This window comes from Aptenodytes patagonicus, chromosome 2 (genome assembly GCF_965638725.1).
Source record: "Aptenodytes patagonicus chromosome 2, bAptPat1.pri.cur, whole genome shotgun sequence".
Taxonomy (NCBI): Eukaryota; Metazoa; Chordata; class Aves; order Sphenisciformes; family Spheniscidae; genus Aptenodytes; species Aptenodytes patagonicus.
In genome coordinates this window covers 145404684-145420141 of record NC_134950.1, presented here as the reverse complement: position 1 = coordinate 145420141, position 15458 = coordinate 145404684, and the positions used below count along the sequence as shown (strand labels likewise).

The window sequence follows — 15458 nt, the reverse complement described above, 5'->3', positions numbered from 1 at the left end:
GCGTGCTGGAAAAAGCTGGTAGAGTTGTTTAACATAGGCAACACAACATATTTTTTTCTTGACCTCACACTTGGAAGCTACTGAGCCCTTTGGCTTTAATTAACACAAAATATGTCTGAGGCAGATATTTGGCATGGGAGAGCTTAGTTTTCAAAATACAAAGATTAACAAAGTTATGAGCCATGAAAAAAATGGTCTTACAAAGTAATGGAAAATAGAAAATACTTGTAAAAAGCAATTCTGTCAGCCTTTGTGTGTGATATGTATCATCAAATACAGTTCCACACCGCAATTAAGGGTGGTATCAAATATCTGTATTTATTAATGAGCTACTGCTGATAAAAATACAATTTTATAACAAACAGTCTGATATATGCAAATAATAAAATCTGTATTTCTGTAAACTCACACAGGCATGTAGTGCAGCATCTAGCATGTAATACACAGTGCCAGATCCCAAGGGTTAGTAGTAAATGTACACGTGTTGCGGGCAAAACAGTCTCAACTTGGGGAGTTTCACTTAATTTATTGCCAATTAACATAAACGTTTAATTACTGATTGGGGTATTGAGAAACCAAGGTGGCAAACAACTAAGGAAATGCCTCTCTTCCCCTTTCAGCTTCAGTCCAACACCTCTCCTTCCCCCTTCCTAGCCGCAACTCCCCTTGTTTTCAGCTCTGCTCAGTCTTTCCCAATTCCCGTGCCAAAGTGACGGGCCTGCAGCGGAGGAGGTCGGTCTCACTGTGTAGTGGTTTATTTTTGCTGCTCCTTGCTTCTGATTCTTTCCTTCTGCTTCTCTGCTGCTCCTTCCTTCTTGTTTCTTCTGCCCCAGCATGGGTTGCCCATGGGCTGCAGTCCCTCAGGGGTGTCCCTGTCCTGGCGTGGGTCGCCTATGGGCTGCAGTCCCTCAGGGATATCCCAGCCCTGTTGTGGGTCGCCCCTTTCCAGAAGTGTGTCTCCAGCCATACCCCAACAATGTTCCCTTCCACATGTCTCCAACAACATTTCCTCCACCATTTCTCCTGCCTGTCACAGCTGCTGCTCTTTCTTAAACTTGTCTGATCACCATGGGCTCCCCTGAGCCGGTTCCAGCTGGAACCGGCTGAGACCGGCCCAGGGCGGTTCATGGCCTCCCGCCACGGGGCACCCCGCAGCCGCCCGCCACTGCACCCTGCCGGGTGTGCCCAATGCGCCACCCTACACAGCTCACTGAGTTTGAGCACATAAAAATACTTGCAGTTCTCAGGAGATGTGACTGATTGAGATGAAGACTGAAGTCTTCAATTGCCATGAAGACGTGGCAAATAATTTGCTGTAAATCTTTATTTGGAAGGGTAAATACTTTAGTCATTGATAAATTGTACGGTGATATCCTAAGGACTAACTAGAACAAATAATATATTATCATGAAAATTGATCCTATAGCACCGTATCTGAAATAAAAGTATACTGTTAGAAACAAAGTGGGTACAGGTTAAAATGAAGTGTGCATTCTTGCCAAGAGAAATATGTTTTGGCTAGAGTTAAAAAGCAGTCTGGATTATATAATAAAACTCCTTATCCATATTTACAACTAAAAGAAGAGCTGCACTAGAGCAGAACGGCCCGCTGCTTTATTCTTTTTCTTTTTGTCAATTCATTTTTACTAATCTGTTGAGATGTCACTTATTTTTGCCTGCTCCTTGCCTGACACAGAGAGCAAAGAGGACTTGTGGGGTAATGAAAGAGCCGTCCCGCAGACCTCTCTCAGGCAGTTAATTGCATTGAACTCCTCTGGTTTTCATGAATCATATGCACGTAGTGCAAAGTGCAACACTTTGCACCCCCCAGACAGTAGTAACTTTTTGTTTCTGGTGCTTCGCACCAATATCTTTTCCTTTTTTTTGAATGTTAATTGTGTCTAAATAAAGCAAGCAGTTTTATACACGAGGAAGGCAATGCAATCAATGATCACTTTAAGCATTTAAATTGCCCATTTTTGTGAGCATCAAAGTTGGTTAGAAATCTATCACTGGAAGGAACTAATGGAATTTATAAGGAAAGGAATGACCAAACTAGATCAATTTTATATAAAGCAGAAGCAGACCCTCCACAAAAGAATAAAATCTATTTAATACGGACATCAAATGCCAATTGGTGTGTGCTTTTACAGTACAGCAGAAAGTAGCAGTATCTTTAATAATCACATATTTAGAAATGTCCTGAGAAGGTAAAAGACCAGTGCTTCTGTCCTCCCACAAGATGTACAGCTTGGCTATTTATACAGGCCCATATACAAATGCATTACATTTTTCAAGCATGTACAATAACAACAGAGAAAAAAATGCTGCTTTGCAACTGAATGGCATTTTACAGTTCTCTTGTGCCAAGATGACACCAGATACAATGGAGCGTCAGGAAATGTTACACGGTACATATTTTCTAACATACATTCCTTGTTCTTACATCACTCATACAAGAGTATGAAAATCGTGGTGAGACGTTCTTCATTACAAGCAATGACAAAAAAGCTAGCAAGATAGTAGGGTTCTTAAAAGTGATGGTTTTTAAAGATAACATTTTCAAAATATTCTTTTTTAGAATTCTCTCTTTTTTTTTTTTTATGATTTCTCATGTTGTTATCAACCAAAGAACTTTGAGTAGTAGTGACCAGTCTACAGGACTAACTGCACCAACATTTCAGTTTGACTAACTGTCCAAACAGCAGTTATGACAGTAGAGATGCAATTCTGCATGGGACTGAAAGACTAACATAGTAAGGAAAGAAATATAATGGGCAGCCTGAAGTTGTCATTTGCAATTGTTGACCAAAAAATAACCAAACCAAAAACCAGTTAAAGGATAATTTTGCCTGAAAAAGCCTTGTAGCTGAGAAACTGCAATACCTATTTTTTTAATGACAGACTTTGTGTGTTGTATGCCAGGAGACCAGCAATGGAAAACCCAAGGTAAAAAGACACTCTTTCTATGTTTGGGCCATTTTTCAATAGGCATGAGGGAACAGGCTTCACTGGTATCCTAAAGGTTTCAGTGCTGCCGTAGTCTACGTAGATAACCTTACCCTCAGCTCTTCCATCCAAAGGAAGCAAAAGGTCTTGAACAGCCTGTGTCTTCCAGATACTTCCACTCTGCCAGAGGGAATTCAGTTCCTGTTCTGAAAGTGAACTGAAAAGCTGATCTATTTTTCCTTTGTGAACAAATCTGTTCAGGCCACTGCCTTTCGCCAGATAGAAAAGAGCCAGAGGCTGCCTGGAACAATGCAGGGTTCCATAGAGCTCTTTGAAAGACTCACTTAAGCGTCTAACAAAAGTTTCCATTTTCTTGGAATCTTTATTTAGTTCTTTTGTATTTTGGGGCCAGAACAACAAGGAGGCTAGGAAGAAGGGCTCTACACACTGTGAAGTTGGTTCCACTTCCTGTAGAATGCTTAGAAGCAGACTTCTCAGCACCTTAGAAGGATGTAACTTAGTGGATTTAGGTCTAATGCAGCTCAGAACAACATTTGCCAAAATCAAATTCTGTTTGTCTTTCAGAGTTGCTTCTGCATTCTCCAACAAAACTGCATAGGCTTCTACTATGTCTTCTATTTCTCTGTCAGCATTTCTGTGATTTCTGTGGAGGTATTCCAGAATGCCAGAAAATGAGCCTGCTTTGGAAGCCTCCATAGTGTCCCTGTATGCTTCTATATACTGAGACCTGGACCACTTTGAGACCTGTTTACTTTTTAGTTGCTCAAAACTGAAATCACAAAATATTTCTGTGTATTTGGTAAAATGTTCTTGAACCTTCTCATACGATTTTGCTTCTACAATTTCTTTTTCGTTGGTCTGTGTTTTGAAAAACACAAAGTAGTCTTCAAAAAAGTCAAATGCCCTTTTCATCCGTGATCGCAAATTACATAAAAAGCTGGAATAATGTTCAAGAACCTTGAACATTTCACTCTCTGTGTTAGGCTTATCTACATTCAAAACACTGTTTCCTGATAGATACTTTGTCATATTTTTTCTACACTGTAAGTCATCTTTTCTGAAAAAAGGAACACGCCAAAGGACATCAATAACATAAAGACCAGTTTCTATCTCTCCCTGATAACCAGCAGTATTGTACATTTTAAACTTTCTTTTAAGCTTTTCCTGCTGCAAATATTGTCCATTGCCTGCATTTTCAGCTTGACACTGAGATTCTCTGAAAGCCTGTGAAGCCTTCTCAGCAAGCTCTAGCAAGTATTTCAGTTCCTCAGCTGTCAGGACTGTATTCTTTGCTTTGCACTCTACACAGTGTCTTAGCTTACTTTTGAAGACTTGACCTAGCGTATCTGATACGTATGAATTGTGTTGTGCTCTTTGTTTGGCTTCTTTGGCCCAGTATAATGCAGAGTCAAATTTCTTTTCTTTGATGTAGAAGTATCTTGCTAAGGCTTGGCAAATGTAACCGTTTTGCTCAAATCTAGTGGATGCTTCTTTTAACACATATTCCACATTACCACACTTCTCTTCCCTATGAATGGCTTCAATTAAGGGGGAAAACAATGTGTCTGACTCATCGCCATGTTCCTTGCGCTGCCTGGTAATCAGCAGGGTTTGTATATCATGAATAAGTTTGTCTTTCTTTAACCAAGTCTTATAAAATACATCTTCTTTCAATAACTGCAATGTGATTTCACTTTTAGGCAAGTCATAGGTTCGTTTCAATTCTGTTAGGCAGTGAGATGCTATCAATGGGTGAATGATACGAAGACCTTTGTATCTCGTGTATTCATGTACCTGATCATATATTAGAATATTGGAACAAATTCCCATCTTTTCTATCAATTTATCTTTACTGCAGCCAAACTCTTGAGAATTAATTCCTAAGAATTCTTCACATAGTGATATTGAAACTATAGATGTTCTTACATACGAGTTTAACAGTGTTAGATAGCAAACAAGTTGTGCTGGTTTAGACGCAGTATTCAAGTTATGCAAGGTATTTTTTACCACTTTTTCTATGTACTGTTTATCAAAGTTTTTCTTCAAAATCATAAATGAATAGAAATTGTCAGGATTTGGATGCACCTTTTCAATATATTTTAGTTTCTGATCAAAGGCCCTTTGCTCTTTTTCAGAAAGCGTATGTTTTAAAGAAATACTGTTCAAGGAATAGGTTGTTGAACTTTCATCAGGATTCTGAGATCTCATACAGTTTAGAATGATCACTAAAGGAGTTACATACCGAATGCATTTTTCTGTTATAGCTGCCTGAATTTCTTTCTCCAGAAAATAGACATTTTCTTGCTCTTCAAAATCATCCACAAGAAGTAACACTGGTAAATAGCCTGTGTCATTGTTTGCTCCACAGGTGAGTAAAGTTGTCAGCTGTGTTGCAAAATCACTTGTTTTGTTTTTCAGAACAGCACATCTGAATTGCTTCCGGAGATCCCAAAGGATATGCATAGCTAATGTTGTCCCACCACAGCCTGGGTGGTGGTAAAGGTTGATAATTTTTACAGGTGATTGATTAGCACTATTAGATGAAGACACAATTAGCTGTTCAAGCTTTTCATAACTGTCCCTTCTGATAAAATCTGAAGTATAATTTTCAGAAGAAAAATAGAAATTCCACCATGATACTTTACCACCTCGATAAAAATCTTCTTCCCGCTCTTTCCGGAAATTTTCAAATTTATCTGCATCCTTCTCTATTTCTGTGTCTTTGCATTCATTTTCACAAAGTATTTCCAGTGCTGCCATGGAGTCTTCTTTCTTCTTTAGAAGAATGGTAGAATGACCAACAGAGGGCAGAAGTCTTTTTGAAGACTGTGTCACTGTTTTTAATTTCATGATGGTACCATTCACCATTTGCAGGGTTAAATTAGAAACACATTTGTTTGAAAGTGCTTCCTCACTAATGCCTCTAGCATGCAGAAGATCTTTCCATCGCTGGTACGTGCCTGCACCAATGCAAATGCAGACCATGTATTCTAGTCCCTTTAATTCTTGGTAAAATGTCATAAAAGTCTCAGTAAGGGGATCCACTGAATCTTCCACTGTGGAAAGCAAAAGAAACACTATTAAAAACTTTCCACTCTGCTTTACATCTTTGTGTGAAAGAAATGAAATCATTTTTCTGACACCAGCAGCTCTGTCTTGTTGCCATGAAGTGGAATCTAATGGTGGTTTGCTATTGCCTTTGAAGTCTGATCCACCATTGCAGAAAATCCAGTTGGTCTCCTGATGCAGTTTCAGCTTTTCAGCTTGTTCAGAAACTGAACCCACCTTGTTTTCAAAATAATCTGGGAAGTGAGATTTGGCATTTCGATTTTTTTTGTAAGTCTTGAACACACCATTCATTTCTGATTCAAAATCAAAGTCAAGCACAGCAAACCATTTTATTTCTTGTAAAAAGTCTAAGTGCGAAGTTTGACTTTGGTGGCACTTGTTTGTTACCAAAATGTAGTAGTCATAATAAGAGCTATCTAGTGAGTCCCTGTTACCCGTGAGCAGACTAACTAGCTTTAGTCCTTCATTCATTGACTTCTTTTGCTTTAAGTTATATTCTTCCTCTGCTTTTTTACGAGAATCTGCTAAAGATGTCAAGGTACCTTTAAAAGTTTCAAATTCTTTTGTATTTTGAATATTTTTGGAACTAGCTCCATCCCGGATGAAGACAGCTTTTTTCCAACTCTTAGTCTCATATTCGTATGTTTTGGTACAGAAATATTTTGCACCACAGATGCAGTGTTTGGGAACCACATCTATTTCAATGACAAACTTATATGATGGAGTTCCATTTTGTAATAATACTTCCACAAATCTAGGTTCTCTAATGCAAGCTTTTGCAATGCTGGTGTATTGCTCGTTAAAGTACTTTCCGATGAACTTATTCAAATGGTCAACGTATGTTTCTTTTTTGGTAACTTTTATTCCTTCAATTTCCCCATGTGGATTGTCATGGACTCCAAAATGAATAGTGCCATTTGTGCGGGAGTTCATGCAGGCTGCAGCAAATCTAAAGACTTCATTGCTAAATTTCATCATGATATCCTCTTCTAGTGTATTCTCTGTGTTGGTAAGTGATTTGAATTCATGTGCTGGATCAATGAGATTGAGTGGCCCTGTTTCAGGGACATTAAGAATATTATACTGTGTGTATCGAGTACCATCACTGAAATTATCAAAAGGATATGGCATACACATCTTTCCAGTTGGGTGCTGGCTGCCTGACAGTGGCTTCTCTGATACATTCTCTTTGTCAGCTGACTTCATTGCTTTTTTGTCTTCTATGGGCTCTGTCTTAGAATCCTGTAGTATACTGGAATTAAATGACCCATATTTCTTCTTGCACTCTTTCTTTGCCATTTCTCCATCTTCTCCTTCTTCATCAAGACTCTGTTCAGTGCTTTCTTGTTCCACAGCCTGGTTTGAACCTCTAGCTAGAATGCCATGCTCTTTCAGGAAATACATTAATTGAAGAGCAGGCCCATAAGGTATGCCCATTTCCACAAAATCTGCTTTAGTAATCAGTTTCAAAGTAAAACCAGTCACTTCTTGGTTAAACAGGATTTCTGCATGTTTCTGGTCAATCTTAACAACTTCAGTTGCCCATTGTTTGACTTCCTCTTTTGTCCACTGTTCAATATGCTGATATGAATGTGATTCCTCTTTTTTTTCAGTGTTTGCATTTTCCATTCTTTAAGGAAAAAATCACAAAATTAATAAACAAGTGATTTATAATAGCCTGTTACCTGAATAACATGTATTTCCTTGCTATTATCAACCATTAATTTCTTCATTAGTGTAATCTGCCACATGGAATACAACAGTTCAATTAGGGGACATCATGGGAATGTGAAGTAAGATCAATTATAAGGCATTAGCTACCTATAAGAGACAGATTTATTACAGAATGATTTCATTTGAATCCTGTTTTTAAATCACTTCTGTAGCTGACACTACACAAAAATTGTGACTGATACCTGTTTGTGGTCATTTGGACACCTATTTGTGATTGTAGGGGCCATCCAATAATAAAAAAATAATCATAGAATATCCTGAGTTGGAAGGGACCCACGAGGATCATTGAGTCCAATTCCTGACTCCATACAGGACAAGCTAGAAGTTAAACCATATATCTAAGAGCATTGCCCAAACACTTCTTGAACGCTGACAGGCTTGGGGCCACTACTTCCCTGGGGAGCTTGTTCCAGTGCTTGACCACCCTCTCAGTAAAGAACTTTTTCCTAATATCCAATCTGAACTTCCCCTGATGCAGCTTTAAGCCATTACCTCATGTCCTATCACTGGTGTCCTGGTTTCGGCAGGGATAGAGTTAATTCTCTTCCTAGTAGCTGGTACAGTGCTGTGTTTTGGATTTAGGGTGAGAACAAAGTTGATAACACACCAATGTTTTAGTTGTTGCTAGGTAGTGCTTACACTAGCCAAGGACTTTTCAGCTTCCCATGCTCTACCGACTGAGAAGGCTGGAGGGGCACAAGAAGCTGGGAGGGGGCACAGCCAAACTGGCCAAAGGGACATTCCATACCATGTGACGTCATGCTCAGTACATAAACTGGGGAAAGCTGGCCGGGGGGGCCGCTGCTCGGGGACTGGCTGGGCATCGGTCGGCGGGTGGTGAGCAATTGTACTGTGCATCACTTGCTTTGTGTAGTATTATTATTATTATATTATTATTACTATCATTTTATTTCAATTATTAAACTGTTTTTATCTCAACCCACGAGTTTTTCTAACTTGTGCTCTTCCAATTCTCTCCCCCATCCCACCGGGGGTGGGGGGGAGTGAGCGAGCGGCTGCGTGGTGCTCAGTTGCCGACCGAGGTTAAACCACGACAACTGGACACCAGACAGAAGAGATCAGCACCTTCCTCTCTGCTCCCCCTGATAAGGAATTTGTAGACAGCAATGAGGTCACCTCTCAGTCTCCTCTTTTCTAAGCTGAACAACCTAGTATCCTCAGCCGCTCTTTATAAGTCATGCCCTCTAGTCCTTTCACCATCTTTGTTTCCCTCCTTTGGACACATTTATTAGAATATTATTAATATTATATCAATTATATTAATATATTATATATTATGTACATATATAATGTATATTGTAAGGTCTTCATAATATATTATTAATATATTAATATTATCTATTAGAATAATTAGAATTAGAATTTTATATCCTTATATTGTGGAGCCCAAAACTGCACCCAGTACTCGAGATGAGGCCACACCAATGCTGAGATAGTGGGACAATCACTTCTTTTGACCAGTTCTCTATACTGTGCCTAATGCACCCCAGGATACAGTTGGCCCTTTTGGCCACCAGGGCACATTGTTGACTCTTATTGTGCTTAGCATCAACCAAAACCCCCAGATCCCGTTCTGCAGGGCTGCACTCCAGCCTCTTGTCCTCCAATCTATATGTACATCCAGGATTACACTGTCCCAGGTGCAGAATCCGGCATTTGTCCTCATTAAATTTCATATGGTTGGTGACTGCCCAGCACTCTAATCTATCAAGATCTCTCTGTAAGGCCTCTCAATCAATGGCTCCTCTTAATTTAGTATCATTGGCAAACTTGCTTAGTGTGCACTCAACTCCTGTGTCCAGGTCATTGATAAAAACATTGAAGAGAACTGGCCCTAAAATTGAGCCTTGGAGAACACCACTAGTGACTGGCCAGCCAGATGTTACTCCATTTACTACAATGTTTTGAGTCCAACCCTTCAGCCAATTGTTCACCCATCATGTTGTGTACATGTCATAAATGGTTCTCATTAAGTTCCCAGTTTGATGAAGAAGAAAAATCAACCACACACAGAAATCCAACCTTTTTTTTACGCTTAGATGTGGTTAGGTACAGAATTTACTTGAATAACACTGCAAAAAGACATTGGGGTGGAAAGATACTGCTGTGATTACTTAGCTGTTGCTATTGCAAATGAAAAGAAAATCTTTTCCGGACTACCTTTTCAGTACCTTTTGTGTTCACTAAGGTTTCTCAAATTAAACAAAAGCAAGTAGTTCAGTAGCATTTGTGGAGATAAGTGATAGGAAGAAGAGCATCTTACAATCCACTCGGTCTTAGTAAATGGGGACCTTTTGCAAAAACTTTAAAGAAACATAATAAAATAATTGCCCTTAATAGTGTCTAATTTTACTTTATCTTCTCACTTCCTTTGGGAGAATTATATTCATCCATCTGAAATTTTAACTTTATGGAATTGCACCCAGTTGTTGCATTAGTGGTAATGGTCTCCTCCATGCACCTTTTCTTATTCGTAGCTGAGTGTTCCTGAGACAAAATGACTTCTTAGATTTTTTTCAGTGAAATTTTGTTTTCTGAAAGAAACACTTGGTTACCTAAGCCACCCTAGTGACATGGTTTCCTCAACCTGTTATTTGATTTCCTAAACTGTAAACTTTAATGAGAAGCAATAGTAAAGATTTCATATAGCTAGTGCGGGAAAACAGCTGTCCTACCTTTGGCCAAGCTGCCTCCTGGTTTAACAAATCAACCGTGAGAGCAGAGAAAAAAGTGGGGCTGCAGGCTACAGAAGCCTGCAGTTGCATTTTCTCTTAACAGACCCTCCCTTTTGCTCACAGAAAAAGAAAAACTAGTTTCTCGTTCTTTAAAATGCCACGATGGTAAGCACATATTGTCAAAAATTGAGGGTGCAGGGGGAAAGAAGCTCAATGTTTTTATTCTGTGACTGAAGTAGCTATCGTATTCCCCAGTAACTCCACCCAGGTATGTAAAAGCTGGGAAAAGAAACTGAAACTAAAGCACTTCTGCTTAGAGACAGTGTTCAACCCAGCAATGTAAAAGTATGATTCTAATTCCCGCCAAACTCATACTTTCTAATAGAGGTACAATTTTCTAATAGAGGTACAATTTACTCCTAACATGTACTCCAAACAAAGCAAACGTTTATGTCCTTAGAACAGTTAGTCCACGTTTCAGTGTTTGGACCTTCACTAACGAGATAAAGCTGCAGAATGGGATACTTTCATTTCCCAGACTTGATGCAGTGTTTCTATGTTTCATGTTACTGGCTAGTTAATGATTCTGGCCAACTGAAATACTTTAAAGATGTCCTTTTCCAACATGGAACAACTCTATCACATTATTTCTGCAAAATAATTTATCTGAGGACATATTCCTTGGGATTATTTCACTCTAATCTCATAACAACCACTTTTCATGTGCAGATGTTTAACAGATTCGGAAGAGTTTATTTTAGTAAATTATAGATCATCTTATACGTAAAATTAATGACTCAAGAAAAAAGAAATGGTATCAGGTCTTCATAAAATATTCCAGCCTAGAAGTAAATATGCGTGTACTTACTGTAACTGTTCTGTTCTGCAGGTTTTTTCCTATAGTTGTTCAATACATGTATTTTGTTCAAGCAGGAAACCCAACAGCTAAAATTCAGCTGAACTGCTCTTCTAAAGTATGAGAAAAAAAGCATAAAATTAGTTTATAAACTTCTAACAGAATTCTGGGGTCAGAAATAGTAGGAAGGAAAGAGCACCGATAGACACACGATCAGTTTTTCCCAGTGGCAAACACCCATCTCTAGAGGAGAGAAATGACAGTGCCTGCTAGAGAATATTTATTATTCCTTACCTTTTCCTTGCATGCTTCTAATTTACCCTTCCAACATGGTGTCTAAATGCTGTAGACTGGGCAAGTCAGAACGTGAGAGTTGCAGAGAAATAGGAGGAAATAGATGAAGGGTGCTTGGGAGGTTCTACTGCTCTCCTCCCCCTTTGCTTTCTCTTTTACCAACCAAGGTTGCTTCTGATTTGCCTCTTCCTAACTTCCTGTTTGGGAAATCATTATTGTCTTAGGAAATTAATGTAAGAATTCTGTTCTAGGATGCCTTTATTAGAACACTTACACAGCACTGTCTTGAGCTGTTATCCAGAAACTTCAGAAATTAGGAAACACTGTCTGAGCAATACTTAGCTAATAAAATGCAATTAATTAGACATATGGTCTTAAACCAGCAGAACTTTCCTGGAATGAGGGGGAAAAAAGGGAAACAATACAAGAGATGCTTTTGAGAAATGTGAATATTCTTCCATATAGGCACTTTCAAATAATCAGGCTTACTGACTTGCTCCTCATCTTGGTTGCTTGATTTCCCACACTGCAAATACGTTAGTTTATTCCTGGTCTCCTTCTTTGGAGCAAACAACTAGTTTGATTTGAAGTGTAGCTTGGGTATAGTTCTGTGGATAGTTTACTCCAGAAATGTTTTCCCTTAGGCAGTGTGCTCATATTGCACTGTACTGTCCTCCAGCGCCCAGCGAACAACCTTTATGTTGTAATACCCTGCTATTGACTGCTTCTACTTCCAATGTTTCACAGTACTGACACCGATCTTGCAGTACCTTACTCCACTGACCATTGCCATTACCCTGTTTTTTCATCCTTTGCCCTTGCCTGTCTTGAATGACCATGATAAACAGCAGGCATCTGAGGAAGATAATGACAACCATTAAAACACATTTGTTTAGAAGTGTGGCAGCAAGAGTGCTCGCAGTAGCAGTTGTGTGTCCAATCCTACAGATGAAGAGGTTGAAAATCCTTGTATTGGGTGTAAGGACCCACATTGGAGCAGTTCATGAAGGACTGCAGCCTGTGGGAAGAGCTCAAGCTGGGACAGGGGAAAAGTGTGAGGAGGAAGGAGCAGCAGAGAGGAACACCTATGGACTGACCAAACTGTTATGAACTGACCACAGTCCCCCATTCCCCATTCCCCTGCACCGCTTGGGGTGGCAGAGGGAGGAGGTGAAAGAGTTGGGAAAGAAGGAGTGAAGTTTAGCCTGGGAAAATGGAGTAGGGTGGGGGGAAGTTGTTTTAGTTTTTTTCATTGTTTCTCACCATCCAACTCTATTTCAATTGGCAATGAATTAAATTAATTTTTCCCAAGTTGGGTCTGTTTTGCCCATAATGGTAACTGGTAAGTTATCTACCTGTCTTTTTCTTGACCCGGGAGCTTTAGCATCTTATTTTCTCCCCTATCCTGCTGAGGAGGGGGAGTGAGAGGGTGGCTGGGTGGGCATCTGGCAGCCAGGCAAGGTCAACCCACCACAGTCCTTCAGAATGATATCTGTTCTGAGAACAACTGGGTGAGGTCACCAGGGCACTGCAAGTTTTACAAAGCAAACAGCATCTCCAGCCACCATAAAGCCAGCTGTGGAAAAGACAGCATCTCTTCCAGTTGTTGATGCTGATCATACTACTATTGCTTTCATTCCTTATACGCTTCCCTATGTACTTTAGCTATGTATATTTCTTAAGTCCTGGCATGCACTCGTCTGCTATTGCACAAATTCTTACCAGAAAAATTATATCACTACCTGTTGAATCCCTAATTGCTGCACTTTTCAGGAATGCATCCTCAGCAGATAGAATGGTATGGCTGTAGTTTAAACACTCCCATATATTCTCATGTCAAGGCCAAGGGATACAAACTCATACTTGATGTGATGCAATAAAAACATCACCTTTCCAGGCTGTGGTGCAGGTCTGACATTATCTTAAGCACTCTGGTATGAAAAATTGTAAGAAATAACAATACTGTCTTTGACTCAGCACGTGGGACTCAGAGAACACCAAGTGCCATGAAGTGCAGCGTCTGCTTTAGATGCTGCTGGTCCTGAGCACTGTGGATGTGAACCATTGCTGCACCCTTTTGCCTGGGGGAGAGTGACTGCTTTCTCTGGCAGGTGCCTTTGTTTATAGAGGCATAGCCTGCTTCCCTGGAGATCATTAAAGTTTTCTCCCTGTAGCTGTGTGTGCTTGCTGAGGCAGCTGGTTACTTCTCATTTGTAGGAATCCAAGCAATGCCCAAATTGAGCTGTTGCCCCAGAGGGGCTGTTGAGTTTCCCCAGCTTCATCCCAGTTTATAGGGTCACAGCTCTGCTGCCAGTTAGGGGGACTTGCCTGGTGTTCCAGGTTGCCTACCCCATGTTTGAGGCTGCTGGCTGGGAGGCTGTGCAGACAATATATCCTCATATTAATCAGATCATTGTTGGTGCACCTGGCTAGCTGTGTTTTCTCATCATTACCACTAGTCAGCTTCAATCCTAGTGGTCTTGTGAGACAGACTCCTCTTTAGCTGCTCTACTCTGTGCTTTGACTAAGTTGTTCATCCATTGTTCTCACAAGGTTTTGGGTTGGGTTTTTTTTTTTGGTGTTAGCTATTTCCATTAACCAGGTCTGCGGTTTTGGTATGTTACGTCTTGCCTATTTGGCCATCAGCAGCATCCCTTTCCCACAAGTTTTTTCCCTTCAGATGCCATCTGCAGACATTTAAGCATGAAGTTTGTTGATGTGGTTTTCCAGCACAAAATCAACTCTTCTAGAATTACTTCATTATTTACTAAAATAAAAATTCTTATTGTACATCAGGTCTTTCCCTGTAGTCTCATTATTCAGCAAAACTGAGTCAAAAATACTATCTTGTTTCTCAGTGACTGGTGTGGAAACTCACCACTGAAATCCTGTCCCCTGCTGCAACTCATGGGCTTTGTTCTCTAATGTATATTAGTAATTGCCATAATGATACCATTCCTTCTGCATTTTCTTTGCCTATTGAAATTAGAGATCACTGTTCATATCCAGTATGATCTGTAGATCAGACTGCCAGCAGTTCTCTAAAAGCTTCCAGAGTTATTTTGATTCCTGCTATTTCCTCTAATTTCTTTATATTTCTCAGATCATTATATGTACAATATTATTCTGCCATTTCAACCTTTACTCTGTCTTTTGACACCTATATTCCATGATTCTTACCTCACTGTATTTCTGTTACCTTAATAATTCCTCCTATCATGTTCTGCACCAACACTTGAAATAATCCAGCCAGCTCCTTGAGCTCTTCTCATTAGTGAAAAAAAAATTTGCATGATCTTTTACAAAACTTGTTTCTTACTCCCTTTTTTAAAAATAAAAAAATTAAGCTCTTTTCTTTACTCTGTTCCCTAAGTTACTACTCACCCATTTCTTATGTTGTTTCTCCTTGCTGTCCTACTGATACCTACTAACATTTATCTGTTCCAGCATCTGCTTTATTTTTCAGGTGTGGAGGTCACACAGAGGCCTCCAGAGCTTTTTCTTTTCAGGGGCAAATAACTTCTGTGTCTACTCTGGCAATAGCCTCTCAACTTTTCTTTAAAAAGACTTAGTAGTCACATAGGCCTGTATTTTCCTGATGCTGATGTGACTGGCCATCTCTCTCATCATTGCCTCTGTTTGTCCATCATCCTCCTTTCAGTTCTTTCTCAAAACTTCCTGCATGTTGTTCTCCTTCCTTCTAGGGTTGTGCTTCCTGAGGCTTCTCTTTAAAGAAGGGAAATGAAAATGAAATGACAAATGCCAATCAGAAACACCCACAAATACATATACAGTGATCACTGCATTGTATTCTTCATGTTTTTCTGCCTGCTGCCACT

General features: G+C 39.7%; 1 protein-coding gene across 1 annotated transcript; it reads right to left on the bottom strand.

Moving 5' to 3' along the window:
• Positions 1–292: 292 nt before the first annotated feature.
• Positions 293–11753, bottom strand: LOC143157064 (sterile alpha motif domain-containing protein 9-like). Its single transcript, XM_076331510.1, has 3 exons — positions 11620–11753; positions 11338–11438; positions 293–7669 (listed from the first exon to the last, which is right to left on the bottom strand). The coding sequence occupies exon 3, from the start codon at positions 7666–7668 to the stop codon at positions 2887–2889; it is 4782 nt and encodes a 1593-aa protein (XP_076187625.1). The 5' UTR covers position 7669; positions 11338–11438; positions 11620–11753; the 3' UTR covers positions 293–2886.
• Positions 11754–15458: the final 3705 nt, after the last annotated feature.